This window comes from Antrostomus carolinensis, unplaced genomic scaffold (assembly GCF_000700745.2).
Source record: "Antrostomus carolinensis isolate BGI_N321 unplaced genomic scaffold, ASM70074v2 scaffold1305, whole genome shotgun sequence".
Lineage (NCBI taxonomy): Eukaryota > Metazoa > Chordata > Aves > Caprimulgiformes > Caprimulgidae > Antrostomus > Antrostomus carolinensis.
The window spans coordinates 81,990-104,672 of NW_010318234.1; the positions used below are offsets into that span (position 1 = coordinate 81,990).

General features: G+C 36.3%; 1 protein-coding gene across 1 annotated transcript in view; it reads right to left on the reverse strand.

Moving 5' to 3' along the window:
- CADM2 (cell adhesion molecule 2) overlaps window positions 1–22,683 on the reverse strand; it is a 59,784-nt gene that overhangs the window by 20,146 nt on the left and 16,955 nt on the right. The window contains exon 2 of the mRNA XM_029085154.1: window positions 21,268–21,387. Within this exon, the coding sequence (XP_028940987.1) occupies window positions 21,268–21,387 (120 nt within the window). The remainder of the gene's footprint in view (window positions 1–21,267; window positions 21,388–22,683) is intronic.

The window sequence follows — 22,683 nt, forward strand, 5'->3', positions numbered from 1 at the left end:
GCATTCATTGTTCAGGGAAATTAGAATTCACGTTATAAACTGCTCTTCTGCTTGCCTCCTCCAAATGCTGTCACTTTACAGACCGTTTAAAAGAAACTATTAGAGATTCTTTAAACAGTGATAGGAAATAAGATACATCTTTCCCTGGATTGCACTATTGCCCATTTCTATTCTTATGACATAGAATAAGAGAAGCATACCAACAGAGGAATAAAATACATGCTTGTATATCCCTGTGCATCTTTGATTTTCTATGTGAACACCACTAAAGGAGAGACTGAGCTTTAGGAAATGCTCCTGTTTCCTTAGTGTGCAAAACACAACCTGCTAGTGCCCTTCCTCACACTTTGAGAGCTGCCTCCTCCTGGTAGGGAACCAGCTCTGGTCTTTGTCCTGTTCATTAGTTAAAACAGCAACGGCACAACCGAGCTCATGGGTTCTGCTTCATATTTTGCCTGTGTTCCTAAGTACTTCATGTTATCAAAAACTGGATGCAGAGACATGAAATGACATCAACTTTGAGAAGAGCAAGGATAGGAATAGCTACAACGGTGAAACTCAGCCATTATTAAGTCCGCAGGAACCTTCAACTAGCAAAACCAGTTTTCAAGCCAGAATACCAGCTAACGCTCTATTCACTGGTGTATGATTAGCAAAAACCAGATGGGCAAACAATACGCACTCTGGGATGTTTTTCCCTTGTTTTTCCCTTTTCTTTCCCCAATTAATTGGTTGCTTTGCTGTTGCTAAATTCCTTTTGTTTTCAAAGAATCTCATTTTCTGTCCATTGAAGCAAAACTGAGGAAAAGAAGGGAGAAAATGCTGAGGCAACTAGGCAGGTAAAATCCTTGTAAATCCTGCTCTGAACTACTTAATATTCTGAATCCCTGCTTCAGGGAGATGAAAACCCTGTTGGCATAGTCTGAGTTGCACTGATGTTTGAGCAGGAAGAATTTCCTGTAGATTTGGAAGCTTGACTTGTTAAAAAAAAGGAAAGAAAGAATGAGAAATTAAGATTCCTCTGTTATGCTGGGGTTTTCTACAACACAAGCCTCACTGATAAGCAGAAATATAAACAAACAGAAATTAGAAGCATTAGAAGTGGCCACAAACTGCTGAAGGTCTCCATTTAATTAGCATTCAAACTACTAGCGAACCATCTAGCTCATTTTGATTCATTATGAAACATTACTGGAGAAACAGAAAAATAACATAATTCCTAATGATTAAGACTGCCATTATGTATATTTGTATAGGCATCAGATTCTTTTCAAGTTGTTGGGACCAAGCCAGGATTCCAATTTTTGCCTGAAGCAGGCAAAAGACTCTGCTGAAATGAAACTTTAACATCCTTATTGCAAACAAAAATCTTTCTTGAGAGTGTACGCTCCGTTCAACTGCCTGAACGTACACACAGGGTCAGAGTCTCCCCTGCATCATCTAGTGGAATAGAAGTGCTATTATATGTTAGCTATATATTCTCTAACATACTTCAAGTATCTTATGTATTACTTCAGTCATAGCACTGTGTTAAGCTGTGGTATCACTTTTTTTTCTTCAGCAAAAGAAGATATAATTAGGACATACTTAATAGATGGGCCAGGAATCAACTCTATGACTTCCTCACCCCTCCCACCCTAATTCCCCCAAACAATCCAACCCTGAATATTCCCTCCCATATTCCATGTAACATGAACCATATTTCCTAGATGGAGTTACTAGGTTACATGCACAGGGTTTGAGCACTGGAAGCTACTGCAATTCAAGAGCCTTCACTGATGTACTGTAGCATGAAGCCTGCTCAGGGTATGTAAAACCAGATCATTTGGATGAAAATGTCTACAAAGATCATTAACTTCTACCCGTTGACGCCTCTTTAGTTGTTTCCAGTGATTCTTCTCTCACTCATAAATGGGTGAGTATTGACAAAGGAGACTAAAATCCAGATGCTTTTAAATATTCAAGGCTAAAAGTCACTGCTTCTGACTGGATGTGAATTAACTGTGCTTTCTCCTGCCTGTGTATCAGAGGGGGTAGGGTGGACTGACCAGGACACGTATCTTCTTAGCAGCCAGAGTTCCACACCCAGCATAATTTTTGCTGCATGACCTTCCTAGGTGTGCTCCTGAACACAAAAATCAGCCTGAATTTTATGCATATCACCAGAAAAAAAAAGGCCAAAGAAAAATCTCTAACTACATAGCTCTTCTTCCCAAAGGAAAACAAAATAACTTCATCACCAAACCCCATCATATTAATTATTTTTATTAATCCACTATATGAGATCCCTACTTTTATAGCTTAATTTGTAACTTCTGAATATAGAAACATGGAGATTTTTGGCGGGAAAGACAATGCACATGTATAAAATCTTCACAATGTACTTCATGCTCATATAAATCTGTCCTCATTGGTACTCCATTCAAATTTAGATTTGTTTAATGATTGCCAACTTACTCTGATTTTGTAAGAAATGTGGCAAACTTTGAACCTATGTTTGCTGTGGTAAATGAACTCTGATATGGATAGCAGCATATTTACATGGTTTGTACATCATTAGGGTTTTAACAGTAAATTATACTGCTAGCAGACTTAGTTTAACTCCATTGGATTAAGGTAGTAGTTTATTAGAGTCGTGGTTTAACCATCTTGCAATTTTTAGTATTTTTATCTGTGGTTAAAATCTGAATTTGTATTACCCCCTCTATATGCTTTATGTTCCCTATTACTAACATTATTATAACACATGGTCTTTAGCTTTCCCCTGTTACTTTGGTTAACTGTGAAACTGTTACTGCTATTACAGCTTTGAGCCACCCATACATTTACATATATGTTAATTAAGACCTATAGACTTATAGTACTGTGAATGCTAATTACTTTGATGGTCATTTTACCACTGAACTCACACAGTAGTGGTCATGGAGAAACATTATTTATTCCCTTGTAGCAGTAAGAGTCACATCTGATGAGCATTCTCTGTGTTGCAGTATCTTTCTTTTTTTTCTGATAAAATAAATTATATAGTAAATGTCTTTTTCATCTGTAATTTGTATTTACATTCTCGGGAAGGAGGAAAACTCGTAACTTGTTTTTTATGATTTTATAATTTAATTGAAACTGTGGGATGTGGCAATAAAGAGTCTAAATTTGTAATTCATTTTGTGAAGATGTGTTACATCACTATTATTTATGGCAATAATGGGGGAATTAAGCTGCACTCTCAAGCATCTCCGTCTCCTTCATGTACGTTAGAATTTTATTGTGTTTACTTATGAATAAAATCTTAAATTTAGGGGAAAAAATAGCAAATTCTGTAACAGTAAAAGAAAACACACTTTATTCAAAAGCATTCTTCAGGAAAGCACAAAATACTGTTATGAGTATGTGCATAATAAGTTGCCCTTTTACTTTCACATTTTCAGGGTTGAGGTCTAATTAAAATACACTGTGGCACCTTTAAAAAATGATTTTCAGTGACAAAAACTTTGCGTATTTGCTGTTTTTCACGAGCATTCAGACTCAGCCCTGTCCTAGTCTTTAAATTCTACAAAGGTAGATAAACGTAACTTTATAAAAATACTCTTGCAAAACATCAGGTAGTCTATAGACTACTGGCACAATCTAGCTTTACTAGTTTACTGATTTTGTTAGATTTGTATCAAATAATTTTTACCTATGTTTGCTGTGGTAAGTGAACTCTGATATGGATAGAAGTATATTTACATTGTATGTACATCAATAAGGTTGTAATAGTAAATTATATTGTTAGAAGATTTAGTTGAACTAAATCGGATTAAAGTAGAGGGATGTTACAGTTCTGATTTAGTGAACTTGCAATTTTTAGTATTTTTATCTGTGGTTATTAAATTAATATATTCAAATTTACTTTACTTAACTTTGCAACAAAAATAGCCTTGTATCTTAGTCAATAACCTAACAGTTATAAAGATGCATTTTGATTTAACAATTTTACTATTTTTAATAATAATTAAAGGTATGATTTGAGGTTGATTATATATTTATTCACTTAAATGATGATCAATATGAGATTTTCAATTCTTTTCTTGTGCAGAAAAATCTTAGAACACAGGAGCGGCTGTACTAGATGGGAAAACACCACTATCTAGTCCAATTTCATTTACAAGCAGATGAAAAATGGAATACATAAAGTTCCCCTTGTTCACTCACCCATTTTCTGACTCCAGAGTCTAGAAACTTTCTGCACTGGTGACTGTATTCACTTCATTCATTCTTTTCATGACATTTCTAATTTAATTACCACCTCTCTTTCCATCTATCTCTTCTCCAAGCTGAAGAGTGCTAGTCTGTTTAATATCTCTTAGCACAGACACCATTTTCAAACACCAGCTATCCTTCTCACATTTTTTTTCTCATTTCTATCATATCTTTTTGATGCTGGAAAACCAGAACTTCCTGCAGTATTTCTGGTGCAGAGGTGCAGTATAAAGCACAACATAAGGTACACCAAAGATTTATGCAATGACATGGCAATGATTTCTATGTGGGTTTCTACTCCTCTCCTGCTGGTGCCACTATCTTACCTGCCTTTCTGTATCATCACTGAATCCTGACTTATTTTCAAAGAACTAGCTGCAACGATCCTACAACTCTATACAAAGTTATCATCAGCAGCTCATTCACACCTCACACTGAAGTGGGAACAGTTGAATTAGTTTTCTAGAACCAATGCATCAACTTGCATTTATTACATTTACTATTTTCATTCGATTGCTTCTGCAACTGTGCATTGCGATCCTACAAAATATTTACGTTCATCAAATGTCACAGGCCCATAATGGTCACGTCTTTTTGCTTAGCAGCCTCACCCTGCACAGTCCAATCCAGCTCTTCCTTTTTTTTCTTCTTGGAAGTCGTCCTTTCTCTCTCCAGCAAAGAGGAAGAGGACTGTGGGGTCAAATGATGGTGTCAATGACATAGTAGGGCCCTATGACTTGTTTCTTGGTAGTGGAAGAATCAATACCACTTCAGATAACAAATTAAAGACTTCTGTGCTACTCACAGTCTTGAAATATCTCAAGTTCTTTTACAAGTGGCTTGTGAAAATAGCACTACTGGGCGGGAAGTGTAGAGGGGGATTATCCCATTAGTATGTGAAGGAAAAATCTGCATAATCTCTGGAAGAATTCTATAAAATCTCTGACATTGAAAATTAAGAAATTTTAATAATCTTACCATAAAAGTGATTTTAAAGGTTATATGAATTGCCATTTTTGTTAAATACTCTCACTACATAAAAGATCCATGAAATGGGAATGGGGATTGTTCAGCACATGTGCACATAGTTTTAATTTATTTTAAATTTATCTCATAAAAATACTGTTCTGCTATTGCTGTCTAGTAGCAGTAATATGCAGCATTATCTACTATGGTACTGCAGATGTTCAGGCATTTATTTTGAAAACAAGTTAAAATTTGAAGTCTCGTTATTTTTTCTTTCTTTGAAGCAGGTTCTGTGGACACTTCAGACAGAAATTGGGTCTTATCTTAGTATTCACACCTTATCACAGTTGTGAAGTGTTACATAAAATAAGGAAATAGAATAAATGCTTGATAAGTGCATAACAATATAAATGCTTTAACCTTATCACAAAAATTATTTATCTATAATAACACAGACTGAATGCCAAGAAAAAAGAATAAATCAGAAAACTAATTTTTGCTCTACTTGTCTCAGTATGCAACAAATAAGTGAAAAAAAAATCAAATTAATGGAATATTTGGGCATGATTATGTCGCAGTGGCTGTTCCACAACCTTCTAAAAAAACTTTCTTAAATGAAACTCAAAGAATGGAGTTTAGCCCTAATGTTAAAACATGGTCCTAATCTCCCAAAGACACATGAATTTGACTTAAAAAACACGTGTAGCTTCCCTGATTTCCATGGGATCGCTCATAAGGTGTGCAGGTAAGCCTTTGTAGGATCGGGCTGGTATCTACAGCTTGATTAATGACATTCATCCAGAAGACAAGAAATTGCAGATCATAGGAAGGCACCTACCAAAATGCTAATGTTAACAACATACCGCGTGATTATGTATTCACAAACTAATTCAATTAACATGTAATTTTAATGTATGTTTAATGTCACATAAAATCGATGAAAAGTTCTTAAAATTTCAGTACAGGCAAAAAAAGATACTATCTACAAAGTTTAAGCTGAATAAACACACCACCTCATTCTTTGGAATGCTTTTGCCCTACTATGTATGTAAGTAGTGCTTCCAATGCAGCACAGCTCCGCTGCTGATACATTATTTTGGGTTTGATTGCTGAAAGAATAGCTGTGGAATGCAGACAGAATCCATTCACATTCCTGCAACTGTTAGTGGTCATCATATATTTTATGGCATTTATTGCAATAATCTTAAAAAAACCCCCTTTTTTTCTGTGCTACTTACTTTTTTTTCCACTGTGTTTTTACCTGTATTTTTCTTTCACTAAGATACAGTCAATGCAAAGACAGCAATTAATGCTAATGAAATATCACAGGATAAAACTAAGATCTTAAAATAGAAGATGCTGATGGAAAGAATTTTTTGACAAGGGTCAATTAATTTAAATTTAAATAAAGAACAGGATTTTTTGAAAGAAAAGAAAAAAACATCCATTCTCACGATAATCACATTGGAAAATTCCAATATATTTACTGTATTCACTAATAAATAAAGGATCCACAGTTATTTTTGACCAAGATCTGAAGTTAGAAGTTAGGTTTCAGTTGAAGTGCAGGACTAATAAAGTTGATCTTTGGAACTCTCAACTGACCAAGACTAACTCTGAGACCATTTTAATTTCTCCCCTTTCCAGAGGACTCCCTTTTAGCATAGTGTTAAAATTGCAATATGGATAAAATAACTGCACTTTAGTCTTTTGAACACAGTATAAATGATCATCTTCCAACCCTTACAAAGAGAATTAAAATAGCTTTTTGAAGCATTAAATAGCCATATATTAAAGGAATCCAGCAACAGATAGGGAAAACTACAACTGTAACATTTCTAAACGTTTGAGTGTCTTTTTAAAAATTATATTATACTCTTTTATAACTTGAGCCCTTTGATTATAATTTATTTGGAAGGAAAGATGACCTAAATTTTCATGTGTGATATTAAATGGAAAACTTAGATCTTTTCAGGAACTTATCTCAACTGGAGGTTTGTGAGTTCTCGTGCAACATCATGTATTTGCTGTGGCTGCCATGATATAAATCTTAAGAATGAATAGAATAGAATAGAATAGAGCAGAACAGAACCGAACAGGACAGAATAGTTGAGGTGGAAGGGATGTGAAATGATCATCTAGTGCAACTGCCTGAATACTTCATGGCTCATAAATAGTTAAAGCATGTTATTAAGGGCATCAAGGGTATTGTCCAAATGCCTCTTAAACACTGACAGGCTTGGGACATTGACCACCTCTCCAGGAAGCCTGTTCCAGTGTTTGACCACCCTCACTGTAAAGAGAAGTAAGAGGTAAAGAGAGGTAAAAACGTCTGCTACTATCAAGTCTGAACCTCCCCTGATGCCTCTTTGAACGATTCCCACACGTCCCATCACTGGATCCCAGGGAGAAGAGATCAGCACCTCCCTCTCCACTTCCCCTCCTCAGGAAGCTGCAGAGAGCAATTGGGTCGCCCCTCAGCCTCCTTTTTCCAAACTAGACAAATCCAGAGTCCTTAGATGTGCCACAATTTGATGAATTAATGCCAGTTCTAAGACTCTGAAAAAATAGAGCAATTTAAATATGGGCATAAGCAAAACACTTTCCCAAGTAAATGACTTACTTTTTACAATCAGGTAATCAATAATAAAAGTGATATAAATAAAAGGTGTGTGATAGTAACAAGAAGTGTGATAGGGAAATATAAGGCTGAAATGGACAACTGTAAATAATCAATAAGGAACTTGGAGAGGTTTCTATGAACAGAAGATTTTCATTAATATGAAGTTACTAATTTTCTCTCATTTCTCCACCTTTGTTTCTCCTACAATCCTACAAAACCCTGATCAGATGATGCCCAAGGGAATGCAGACTGTATTGTACACGATCTCTGTTTAAAGCACATGCTAGCTATTGAGCATGTTTAATTTTCATTTACATTGAAATAAAAAATATTATTTAGGCTTGTGCTTGAATACAGAACTAAGCTCAAATGCTGCCAGGCATCCACCACAGATTCTGAGAATTCTTCACAAAATGGTTTAATATGTTAGGATTTTGAAAGCTGTTCAGACAGACTAGAAACTGGGACAGTATAAACAGGGTTAGTAGACTGCAACATAAGACAACTCAGATATATTTTCAACAGTACCAAAAAAAACCCCCAAACCTGAAAGTATTTCAGCAGCATTAACATCCAAAGCCCTAGAATCTGCTCATCGTGTTCTGTCTTCAGAACAGACAGCTGAACAGTTCATCACTGTTTTTATAAAATAGACACATTAGAAAATGTGTTTGAGACTGACCCATGTATCGTTCCTACTACAAACATTATTTATTCTGTTAGTATACACAAGTGCATGCAAGTGTTGCCTATAAAACCAGAAGAAAAAGTTTCCTGCCCTTGAGCTTTCCTGATGTTCTTAATTTCTCCATAACACTGCAAATTTACCAACAGCAAGATGTTTTGCTCTGCATACAACCCATCAATTTTATGATGGTACCAAAGGCAACCACATAATACTGTGAATTTCTCTTGTGTATGAATTATTCCCCTGACTGTTTATTTGGTTCAGAAGGTTTTGGAATTATGTAAAAATCCTACAATTCACTCATATTTCATAATAAATCTAGAGAAGCACATTCTGCACAAGAAATCAAAGCTAAAACCTCTCGAGTGTCATAGTAGCAATTTGCAGTAAATTTTTCCACATAAATTATTTGGTAAGGATTAGCGGATACTACTCAAAATCACCAGGAAGTAAAAAAAGTGGGCATTTCAATCACACAAAACCAATTAGCACACTTCTTGAGAGTCATGCTATAATATAGGAAACTATGATAACAATAACAACAACAAGAACAACAACAAAAAAGAGTCCCATAGGGACTAGGAATCTATAAAACCACTCACAAATTACTTGGCACAAGGTCTTGTGGTGGAGGAAAGCCAACCTGATTGTAATAAAAGACTAATTTCTTCTTAGCATTACTAATTCCAGAAATATTGGGAACAGATGCTTCAGAGATGAACTGGAGGGATAGGGCCGTGAAATTAAGCAACCTTAAAAAAACTTAAATAACCCAGGGCTGCGATTGTTTTGTAAAAGACACGAGGAGAGGAGAGGAGAGGAGAGGAGAGGAGAGGAGAGGAGAGGAGAGGAAAAAAAAGAAGAGAAAAGTCTAAGTAAAGGACAAAGGAAAGGGGAAAGGGAAAGGGAAAGGGAAAGGGAAAGGAGACCAGAGGAGAGGAGAAAGAAGAGGAGAGGAGAGGAGAGGAGAGGAGAGGAGAGGAGAGGAGAGGAGAGGAAAAAAAAGAAGAAAATAATCTGACATATGGATGTCCATGTACAATAGCAACCCAGCACTCACACTAACAAAACTGCATTGTAGGGAACAAACAAGTCCAGGATTGATGGCAGTAACTGTGACAAAGAATCTCAAAGTGCACCCAAGAATGCAATTCAGCTCAGGAAAAGAGTAAAGAGTGAACTCCTGCACTGGAGACAGTAACTGAGTCAAACTCAAACCTTAACACTAAAAATGTTCCTCTTAGTCTGCATTGAAAACTACATTAAAAAAACCCAAACAAACAACAAAAAACCCCACCAAACCAGAAATGCTTCTCATATTAACCTTCTACAACATTCCTTGTCTCTAACACACTAATATAGTCATAAAAGCTCGCTTCTGTCAAGTATGTCCAGGGAGCAGGTCCAAAGTCAATGCTACAGACCAACAGGGCACTTTGAATTCATTAAAATGAAAGTTGTCTCCTCTCTGTAGGGTGCTGAATGCAGTTCATGACCTCGTGTGTATACAGTAGAGACTTGCCAGCCACACAAAAAGGAGTCGCAAATAAATAGAATGGCTTCCTCCAATTGTCAGAATTGTCAGTCTTGGAGATTTTTTATTTTTTATTACCCATAACATATTCCCATAAAGATTTATATTCTGGCCTTTGTTGCCCAGGATCCTTGTCTCTTACCCTTTCTGCTGGAAAAGGAAACTGTGTATTAACGTAAATTGCTACTCCTGATACCTCTTGCCCTTGACTGATGGCTTTGTATTACAGGCTTGTAAGAATTCAGGCTGGAAAGAAACCCAAGCATCTTGATTGAAAGGATTTGATGCATTCTTTTCAAATTCATGCTATCTAAATCACAGTAGGATGACTTGTAATCAAAGTTTTTCAAAAAGAACATAAATTTGGGGAAAAGGAAAAGGCCATTCAGCCCATTACAAGTCATCTTGGTTAACACAGTTCCTCCAGAATAGTATCTCCCTTCTTCTTTAATGACCTCAGTGCCTCCAATTCCAAACTTGGCTCGGCAAGCTATTGAAAAATTGTATTTCTCTTTGAGTGAAAAGTACTTCCTTGTGTTGGTTCTGAATTTCATTTTTTTTTCAGTCACTTCCATTTGTGCTTTCCCGTTCAGTCTTTTATACTCAGCCAAACAGTGAGTCAAGTGTTATTGAATAAGGTTTTCCACCCTGTATTTCTCAGGGTAGATGAGTTTGTAATTCTCTCTCTTTCTCAATTTTTATGACAAAAAAAAAAAAGAAAGAAAAAAAAAAGAACTCAGCTGTGATTATGTACAGCCATTTCTGATACCATATACTTTAAACCAGACTTCTGCTTCTTTCCTCTAAGGTATGCTTTAAGCTAATCTTTTAAAATATTGGTATTTGATTTTTTTTTTTTTCACCTTTTTATTTTTTCACTCAGTTTTTCCTCATAGCACAGTCTCTGAAGTCAACACAGAATAGACACTCCAAATCACTTAATGCAGCAAAAAAAAGGAATGGCTACGCAATTGATTTCAATGCTCCAAAAAATGCTAAAATATTACCTTCAGAATATCGTCCTTTGTATTCACTACCTGAATAATGTCACATGCAAAAGTTAATAGGTCAGATTAAATAATCTCCAAAGTCACTCTTTGTAGATATTGCTTTTATTTTATTGTTCTGGGGAATGCTGTAGCTTTGAGTTTTACCAAGGTCATCTTTCATCCAAAAAACTTAATATAATTAGTATCAATTCTGTATTTTGTGAGGCTCACACTGGAAGTTATTAACTGTGTTTCAAGTGGACTGTCAGAGAAACCAAGGGCAGAGAGAGTAATCTTTTCAGCTTCAAAGGCACAGTTGATGACTTTAGTTCACTGGTTAGTGAGAAAGACGTGCATTTTTTATTAAAGGTGTTAGCAATAAATTTGAAACTATGAGCATTTTTTTCTCTTTTTCTTTCCTTTCCTCATTTTTAGACCTTGTCTGCACTGTTTCAGTCTTTTTTCAACATCCCACATGGCATTGGAACACTTGCTTTAGTTGTCCTTGTTAACTGCAATGATACTTAGCTGTATATTTTGCTTTTAAGAGTGAAGCACTTAATCAGTTTCCTGACAGCACAGAACCTGCCAAAATCTGCCTTACACAGAACGTCAAAAAAAAAGATCTTGGTTTTCACTGGTGCTATCTTTAAATACCAGAAATATCTCTCTAAATAAAATAAAACTACATTAGCCTTGTAATTTGATATAAACACAGATACAATTAAGCATATTCAACAGAAACTATTTGACTAATCTTTCTCCTTATTATGAAAAATGTATTATATTTCCCTTAAAACTCATCATTGAAGATAAGCTTGACAACACCTTTAAAACAAAACAAATCAACCTAACGTCTTAATAAGATCCTAAAGATTTAGATCCTAATTCTTTTCAAATGAAGTTCAACAATAAATTTTGAAGCATATTTACAGATTCTTCTTTACAATAAATATTCACTTTTGAGAAAGAAATACATATGGAATGAGAAGCCCTTTTATAGGAGAAAGGTTTAACAAGAACCAAGGTATGCTTATGAACCTCAGAGAAATTTAACTGAGAAGCAAAGCTCAAGTTTGTAACAATGAGGGTAGTTAACTGCTGAGGAGAAACACCAAGGGAAATCGTGGATTCTCCGTTTCCTTAGGTCCTAAATTAAGTCTACATATGTTCTGGTGGATGCTTTCTAATAAAATAAAGATTTCTATTCCTCATTAAAAATCTATGAGAGTAAAATCTACACGAGAATATAGGCTAAGTGACCCAGTGGGTCGCTCTGGGGGACTTAGCAGATCACAGATTTTATCTATGAATAACATACTAAACTACATATAGTCCCTCTGAAAATTAATGAGCTTATGTATATGTAAGGTATTACAAAGAAGAATATTAAAGCCTGTTCTCCCGTAGAGGAAATTCTTCCCGTATCTTCTGGTCATTCTCAAGCTTATGGAGCACTGCAGGAAACACTGATAATACATGAAATATAGTTTCTCTCTCTTTGGACTGGAAAACCTCACAATTACCTTTCAGCTAGATGTGATAAACTCATTTAACCAATTTGCAAGCCAAATCATTTGTAGAGCTGTAAATACTTGATCCCAAAAGTCTCTTGAAATCAGTGGAATTCTGGCTTTAAAAGTGGCAGGTATGAATTTCTAAAAAAAGTTATTATTATTTTGGAAGTCACAAGATTATTAAGCACGACTGGAGTATGAAGTTAGCATGAACAATGTAAGTTTCATGTCTTGTTTACATCTAAATGTCAAAAATGACTACACCTTGATAAAATGTTATGACTGAGGTCACCACTCAACCAGAGGTCTGATGAAAATGGTCAGTATGGTTACAGGCTGCAGTACACACGGATTCTGATGTTAAGTCTTTACATAGAGGTGGTGATATCGATGGCTTCAGTCCTTCCCATGTACTTTTTTTGAAAGGCCTGTGTTTCCTTGCTAGTTACACGTGGAGGCTGGGCAGAAGGAGTGCTAGAACCCCTCAGTCTGTGGTACCCGAGGGAAAGTCTCGGGATGAATTTAAGACTGAGATTGCTGGGTCTGCTTAGCCTGGAGAAGAGCAGACTGAGAGGGGACTTTGTCAGTGTTTATCAATATCTAAAGGGCTGGTGTCAAGAGGATGGGGACAGACTCTTTTCAGTGGTGGCCAGCGACAGGACAAGGGGCAATGGGCACAAGCTGGAACACAGGAAGTTCTGCTTAAACATGAGGAAAAACTTCTTTCCAGTGAGGGTGCCAGAGCCCTGGGACAGGCTGTCCAGAGAGGGTGTGGAGTCTCCATCTCTGGAGATGTTCCAAACCCACCTGGATGCCGTCCTGTGTGACCTGATCTGGGTGACCCTGCTTTGGCAGGGGGGTTGGACTGGATGATTTCCAGAGGTGCTTCCAACCCCCACTATTCTGTGATTCTGTAAGTCAGAGCGATGGACTTTCTCTGCAGGCAGTGAGCTCATTTCCAGTAGAAGGGACTCTTAATTTGGAAAATCTCTCATACTGCTAGCTTACAATAGAAACTGTTAGACTGCATAATTCATATGCAGCAGAAAAAACCGAGTGTGATCAGAGCTCAGGTTAGGAATGTTTGAATTCCTGATGCATTGCCGAAGCCTCTCCAGAGCTCGGCTATATAATGGAATCTTTATCAGACCATCAACCAATTGTGATACTTATCTCTACAGCGTTGCATTTTGGGTTAAGTGATAATCCATCAAGGCTGGAAATCATTGTGTACTTTTTAAGTTGCATACTTCATTACTGCAAGCTGACAGCTGGATGGATTTGTTATCACTAGAAATATTTGTTCCAGACACAAATAGCAGATTCCTAATATATGATATTATGATATTTCTTTTCCTTTCATGTATTCAGCGTGCCTGCGTTGTAATCTATGTCTTGTTTATGATGTTCATTTACACAGCAAACTATTCAGAGTATGAAATCTATCTTTATTTGTTCCAGAATGCAACAGCCTCATTTCATGAATAATATGACCAAATAACGTATAATAATGACGACAGTCTTCATCTTACATCATAATAGCTGTTAAGCAGGGAAAATGGCAATTTTTGAAATTGCATATTTCTTCACTTAAGCTTGTAAAAGATAAAAATGTAAAAGCTCAAGTACATTTCATGGCAATTGAGGTAACTAGCATGATGTGGGTGATGTTGCTAGAATTTCTGTTTGTGACTAGAGTGCTTTAGTGCTGTGCATGTTGACTTGAGGATTATTCCTAGATTGATATTACAACTATAAAGCATCTTTTATAAGTACTTGAGAACTGGGAATTCCACACAGAAACACTAGGTTTTGATTTTGGTCTGATCACAACATAAACAACAGGATATTTCAGATTTTTTTTAGCATATAGTGATAATGCAGCTTCATATTTAGTTTTACACTTCATGAAAAAGTACTTCCTTTCATAACTGCAATCTGATGCTACTTACTGCCCCGTTGTCCTGTTTCCTCTGAGCCACAGGAAGATATCTTCTGTGGGTGCAACAATAGCCAAATTTCCTAGCCTTAATTGCAAAAAATATAGATGATTTTCATACTGTGTTTGTACAGCCTCTTGCTTGGAGCTAGCATGTTTTTGGTATGTGATGACCATGCATGTGAGCATGTACTGTTTGTCATTATTCTGACTCTCTGGGTACATACTTAGAAATCTGTTAGGAATGTAGTCAATAAAGTAAGAAACTGTTTGAGTTTGAGGGGTTTTTTTGTTTTGGTTTTGTATGTTTGGGGGTTTTTTTGTTGGTTGGTACATTATATATGGTATATGTACACATTGCTACATGGTATAAGGAGAGATACCTTATACCATGAGGCTAAAGCGTAAGAGGAACACCTGAGGACTCCTAATTTTAATTCTTTTGCATCTATCAAATCTATGTACACGATCCACTGCGCTAACATTCTCAAAAGCTACTTTCATGATATTATAAGAAGCCTTTTCCTGGCTGTGTATCTACCAGACCTAAAAAACAAAGAGTTCTTTGAGTTAGAACAGATGCTACAATCTCTTCTGTTGATCTTAATTTTGTGAGCTTTGAGAATTTGCAGCATTAATTGTAACGCCAAGCCTGACTAGTGGGATGAAACCCTAATTAAATGTTGCTTATTGAAAAGAACAAATACTCTGTTTTCCCTAAAATGGTCACTGTGGACTACTAAGCCTCTTGAACATATACTTGTAGAACTGTAGAAATTCCAAGTCCCATTCAGCACATGAAGAGCCAGAGAAGACACAGACACATGAGGACTGGGCAGGTACACATAAGAAAAATCATCTACTGAGAAGAAACTGGCAGAATAGACTTAAGCATCAACATTATAAAACCTTCTTTTTAAAAAAAACAATCTGTTTTAATCCTATTGTTTTCCTCTCTTCCCAGAAACTCAAAATTAGTAAGAGTCATGCAACTTAAACAGCAAATGAAACTAAATGAGCTGTATATACTGAAGGAGTCAGATGAAACACTGATCTAGAAAGATCAAACAAAGAAACAGACAGAACTAATAACAATTCACCTTCCTTGCTCATGTTGGGCAAAAGTATTCTGGATTCCCCTGCACGTGGCATAGTTCTTGTGCAATCTGCAAGGACCACAGGAGAAGAGAGGAGCACAGGACTGCCTATTTTTTTTTCTTTCTTCTCTCCCCCGCCCCCTCAACTCTGGCCTCTAATTTCCTCATATTTCCATAAACATCATGTTTGAATCTCACCACAACAGGTATATTTCGATATAAAAAATTCAGCTGTTTGATCCTATACTAACAACCCTCAAATCTTGCCATTTTGCTCTCTGCAATCCGAGGACATTGGATCTCTGCTTTGGGTTTCTCCTCCCTGTTGTTCAGAAGCATAGGATTTGGCCCAAGGAGCAACATGCCTGCAATGAGCTAAGGCCACGTACAAAAACAGCTGTGGAGTTCTTCCAATGTCAGAGCCCTTGGTAGCAGAGAGCACATGGAAAAGGAGACAGACAGTGTTACGCTCCTACATGTCCCCTCTGCCCCTGTTAGATGGACCTTGAGAACCTGGGCACCATTTCTCTTCCTGGTGTCCTCTATTTAGCCCATCCAAGTGTCAAGGAATGGAAGGGCACTTTCTATATATTCCTGGTTTCTCCATCAGCTGGTTGCAGATGCTGGCTAGGGAAGGTTTCCCAGCTACTACTCAGCTGTAGCTTGCAGGTGTTTCACCTGGGTAACAGATAGCTCTGAGCAGAGATGGCTCTGGAGGTTTCAAGACTTAGAGAAAGAAGCTGGTAAAATAGGTTTGGGATTTCATCATGGTCTAAGTTAGGTTTAGCATGATTTATTAGCACGCCTTCTACACAGCTGGGAAACAAGCAGAATGAAAAATAAAGGTAATGAAAGAAGTTATTCTAAAATCAAGAGATGGCAGTTCTTGCAAGATGGGTGCCAAAGGCTTACTTGAATATCTGGTGGGGAAAAAATAATCTAAAGAACTGTTGGCTTGAACCTCAGGTTGTTTGGCCTCCTGGGAAATCTAGAAGTTGGATAAGCCAGTAGGAGATTATTGTAAGAGAATGGAAGATGAGAAAGAAGAAATAAAACTGGGAAAGTTGTAATTTTCTTATCTGGTTTGAGTAAAGCCAGACACAAATTAGATTTTATGTCAGTGCTAGAGCTATAAAGTAGTATATAAACCAACTAGCTTTTAGCATGCTCTCATACAAAACTGCTTTTAACATTAGACAGCGATCAATTTATTTATGATCAGCGTTGAATGCAAGTAAGCATACACAACTATATTTAAGATATGTTTACCCTTATCTCCTTTGTCCCTCACATACTCTATACCTCTTCCTTGCTTTGTTATTTCTTTCTCTAGCAATATCTCAAAGTGCCAATTTATATTAATCAGATTAGGTGAAAGAAAAATTAAATCACAAGGAAAGAGCTGGTAATGCTTAACATTTTTAGATATGAAAAAAACCTGAGGACTACAAGTACTGTCCAAGTAGTTTCTGCATTTAAACTGCCTATAATAAAACAGGTATTCTAGTCTTTTTCTTTTTTTTTCCCCTTCATATAGACTCCAAGGTAGAGATTGGAGAAAAATAATTTAATTTTTTAGCTAAGATGGTTGAAATTTATGCTATTAAATAGAAATATTCACACTTAAATTAAATTCATAATAAGTTAAAAAATTATCACATCCTAAAACCTTCCCTTAATCCACTGTAAACTCTTCTAAATTTAACTCGACAGATCTCCTTTAAGAAATCTTTCTTTTATACCAGAGCCAAAAACAATAAGAACAAAGTGGATTATAAAGCAGGGATTTCATTCATATATAAATGTGTACATTCACTGGCTTTGTGGTCACCCTGACTATTAACTAAACCCTTGAAGTGCATTGTGCAGCTGCCTGGGAGCAGCAGCACATCTCTGCTATAAGCAATGACTTCTGGAGATGTTTTTAGGCGTTGCTATATAAAGCTTTGAACATTTCGGCACAGTCATTATACAAGTGAGTCAGCTGAGACTGAATCACCCTGACACATGCAATTGAACTGAATGGACTTATCTTTTGATTTTGGGATGCTCTTGTAATATTACTTTTGTACCTATTTGGAGGCTGGTAGTGAGATTTCAATCTTCAATAATAAGTCAAAATTACCAAGTTTTATAACCTCTCTGACTTTTTTTCCTTGACAGGAAAAGGATTTAAATTTAAAAAATCACAGAGGGGGTGTGTGTGGGTGACATAATGCCAGCCTGTTGGAGGGTTTTATATACATTTGTCTGCAGAAGCTTTTCTCCTCTATGAATCCAGAAACACAGCTGTTCTGACTTGAGGTGGCTTCTCCTAGACTGTTAATCACATTCCCTCTTCACCTACAGGACTTTGAAAGATTGGCACAGAAGCATCTAAATTAACTTTATGCTAACAAAGAATTTCTCCAAGGGAGGCATCCCTTGTCTCACTACTGGGGGCAAATCCACAGTCCTCTTCTGCCTCTTCCCAGTCACAAAAGGGAACACTAGCATGGATCCATGCACAGATTTCACAAATAATATTACATAAATCTGATAGAATGGAAATTATTCCTACAGTGTATAATTATTCTTTCCATAGTCCTCTAGAACTGTTTCTTCTCATACATTTTATTCTCATTTTGTCACACATTCCTCATCATGGTTATTAGGCTTTAAGATACCCTTGACAAATATATAAACAGCAACACTCCTCACTGGTATCAAATTGTGGTTAGATTTTTTGAGTTAGTAGGTAATGTACCAGTAAAAGAATAATTAATTCCTGAAGGACTGAGCACAAAAGCAAGCACATGTTTGTCTGAGAAAGTAAAAAGTTTGACTAAAGAGGATGTTTATGAATTATCATGCTGTAATTCAACTGGATCAGTAGATATTTTTCACGTTGTTTACAAAATACCATGCAAATTAAGACAGAGATGGGTCACACATTTCCCAAATTAACTGACAATGGTTTGGAGATTTTATTTTATTTTTTTACCCTGTTAATTCAAGCTTTTTTTCAATCATCATGATGTAAGATTCCTTAGTTGTTGGTTTTTTTAATGGGTCCAAGAAAGACAGGGGAGGAAGAGACCTAAGGAGAGCATCTTGTCCATTTCCCTCTGCCACTGGAATCAAGCATTTTTAAAGAAAGGAAGGATGAAGGAAGTCACAGAACTTCAATAGCTACACTGTGTCACTGCCTCATGCACATTTAGAATGTTTCCCCACTAAATGCCTTTGCCACTAATCCAGTAGATTCATTTTCCCCATTGAACTTGGAAAATAACTCTTCATCAGAGTCATACTGACTTTTCTTTTTGAAAGCAAAACCAAACAAACTGATGCCTTCAGCTTCCTCACAGAGCATATCTTCCTGTCCTTGTTGTTCTTTCATCTGTCTGTATTTGTGGTCATCTTGCAGTGTGACATCCCTTTTTCAAATAGCACTCCAGTTGCCATCCATTGCTGGATGAAACACCAATTACTTCAGCCTTGTCCTAATCATTCATTAAGAGGAGCACTGCATTTCTTTTTGTCTTTCATGGAATGTATTTCTAAACCCTTTTGTTTTGTTAATTTTCTCACACCTTGCTAGCTGCAATTACTTTTGCTTATGATTCTTTCTGATTTTATGCCTGGTTTCCTGTTTCTTCCACACTGATTTTCTCTGTGACTTATGCTTATAGAAATCTTCTCTTGTTTTCACATTTTTGTGGTTTTTGATTTCTTTTATTAGAAATTTCTTAGGTTTCCTAGCTTAGTTAGACAAATTCATTAGTCTACTAGATGTGTCCTATTTTTCCTCTGCATCGAGTTAGGCTGTCATGTTCCTTTCAATGGAAACCTTTCAAGAAACAGTCTCCCCACACTCTTTTGTCTCTTAGATCATCTGCCTAAGATGATCAACCAGTTCCCTGAGGTTGAAGTGCTCTCATCTTCTCAGACATTTTGCTACATTCACTTCTTTTTCTGGGAAAAGTGAGTGCTCATGTTTTAGTGATTGATCACCTTCATCTAGATTTCCTTCCTTTACTTTCTCTTAAAGCAGTATCTCTTTGTTACTGCAGCATCAAATTGCATCCATTCTCATACGTGTTAGAGCTGAAGCTTAGAAGAGGGTTCTCCTTTTCCAGATCTTTCTCTTGATGCCAGGCACACAAACGGTGAAAATGAACACTCCAGAGTAAAGGAAAATGAGGTCCTAAACCACACTTAGGAGGTAACAGAACGCCTTCATAACATTGGTACACTAAACATGCAATCACATCAGTGACACTGTTTTGTTTTGACCACATAAGAAGAATAAAACAATTCATTAAGGACAGCAAACACCATCATGGCACACCAAGCACTTTGTCCTTCTAGTAGGTGAATCTTCAGAAAGCTGGAAAGCTTCTGCTGCTTGACTCATAACACTCTTTTATAAAGACATGATAATTGTCATTCTGTTCCTTTTTAGGAAATGTTCCTCTTGCAGCTACTCAGACTCGTGAGCGCTGGGCTGTTTTCCATGGCCTATCCTTTTTTTCTAGAGGGAAAGGGCTACTATAACACTCTTTTTCACTATAGCAACAATATTTTTTTTCACACTATCAGTAATATTAAAGCTTGAACATGTAATTTCAGGTTGGTTATCACTTTATTACAGGAAGGCCACAATATTAAAATACCAATGCCCTATGGAGGAAGAAGTTGGGTGATCTGATACTATCACAATCTTTACACCAAGGACTTGCATTTAGCTCAGTTTATTCTTGCAAGTTAGTCAGGTCACTGCAACTGATTCGTAACAATACTTCCAGAAAGAAAAGATTTCATAACTCTGTCCAAACTTTCCTGGGATAATTATACCTCATCATGTGAATACTTGCAGCGTGGTAAGTGGATATTATTTCCTCTCTCCTTGCACAATGAAAGCCTTCAACAGACCACATAGGAACCTTCTGCCATTTCACTCACCGTGAGAGATTACTAGCTACCCAGAAGATGATAATCTGCAAAACCTCACACACATCCTCGCTACTCAACAGTTATCTGATCAGTCACTGAATGCAACAGTAAAATTAAGCTCTATATTTTGCTCATAACAAAGCAAAGCATTACTAGAAGCATTTAAAAAAACTGTAACAGACAAAAACGTGACAGGATGGAGAAAAAATTCAGCTCATCTTTACTCTAGTTTAATAAGGTAAAGACACTTTAAATATAAAGTTAGAAATATCTTAAATTGTAAAAAACTAACAAGGATGATGTAATGCAATGTCTTTTTGTTATCAAACAAGATTGCATCAACTCTCATTCCAATGCCAAGACACCTATCTTGTTTTAAACATTAGCACCCAAAATAACCAGTCTTAAAAGGTCATGTTTATTTAAAAATAGCTTGCTTGCGTTTTACATTAAAGTTAATTTACTAACCTTAAAAAAATTAAATGCAAATGTATACAAATAATTTAAACATCCTGTCAAAGTTCACATACACACTGCTAAAGCAATGAAAATATTCAAGGTCATATGAAATCTTTCTTAACCATGTACCATCCTGTGCATTATTCTATTAAATATATAGATAGAACTAAAGCGTTTGAACCCTCTCTTTAGCATTATTCTATCCTTTTTAAAAGTCAAACCTATAATTTCCTATTGATAATGTGTTTTTCAGGCCATAACAAAGAAGCATACTGTACCTCTGGTGCTGATGGCTGTTGCCGATGTGGTTGTGCTGGTTGTTAAGGCTACAGTGGTTGTGACTGTTGCAGTGGTAAGGGAGGGGATGACAGTAGTGGGAAGCAAAGTGTTGAAAACATCTGGTGAGTGGAAAAAAAAAAATAAAAATAAAATCATATCATGCAAACAAAAGAGAACCATAACAGTGGTTTAATTTGTAAATACAAGTATGTTGAAAATGACTAAATTAAAACATGATTAACATAAATTATTACAGGTACAACAGAGTACCTTTAAATTCTTGACATTATATCACTCTCACTTTTTATAGTCAATCTTCTAGCACACGGAATTTAAAACACTGTTAAAATGACCAAGTTTTCACAGATCTGGAGAGTGACTGTTTAATTGACAAGAATCCATTTCTTCACTGAGCCATTTTAAATGTCTCATATAGTCTATAGAAAGCATACGGAGATGAAACATGCTGTGTCAGAGTGGGAGATGAAAAAAAACAACACCATCATGCTAAAATAAACACACACATGTTAACGAGAAATGGCTGTATGTTAAAACACCCACTTTCAGACAGACTCAATGGAAGGAAAAAGGGGAGAAAATGCTACTAACTCTAAGAGCTGCTTTTTCCGGATTGGTTTTCTTCTTCCCACACATTTGTTTAAGACACAGTTGTCTGCTAAGATCCAGAGCAGAGTATATTTCAAAATCTTTACCCTAATTAGCAGGCACAGTCATCTTTCAGTCATCCTTAACATTTAAAATTTATTGTTAATACACATATCAGTTTGTCCCTAAAAGAGCTTAGAACTAAAAATCAGAAACGCTAATGATATTACTATTTAAAAACCTGTGTATATAAGTCAGATAAAATGCATAGACCTGAGGACAGCATCCTACAAAACCCTTCAGCTTTCAATCAAGTAAGTGCAGGTATGCCAGGCGTAGGTATGCTGCTGCTTCGTTGCAGAGGAACCAACAATATCTGCTGCACAATGCTCCCATACAGAGCAGAACATGACCAGATGTACAGATAGAAAACACTTTGATTACCCTGCCAAAAGCAATAAAAACCAGTACTGCTTTGCTTATAAGGTGATCGTAGGTTTTAAAGAACAAACAAAAGCCTTGAAGAGAACTAGAGAAAAGCACTTCAGGACATAAAAAGCATCTGGCATTTTTCAGATTATTTATGCCACAGGTTTAAAAGGAAAGGACTAGTTTCTCAGTAGTTGATAGCGAGTAACCCATTCCACACCGATTTCAGTTAAAATATTTCTGAAGGGTGCTCTTCAGTGCAATAAAAGAGTAAAAACCTAATTTTTTGCACTGAAGCAATATTTATTGCTCTTCAGTGCAATAAAAGAGTAAAAACCTGACCCACGATCTGTCTTCCCTTGCTGTGGAAAGAAACGCAA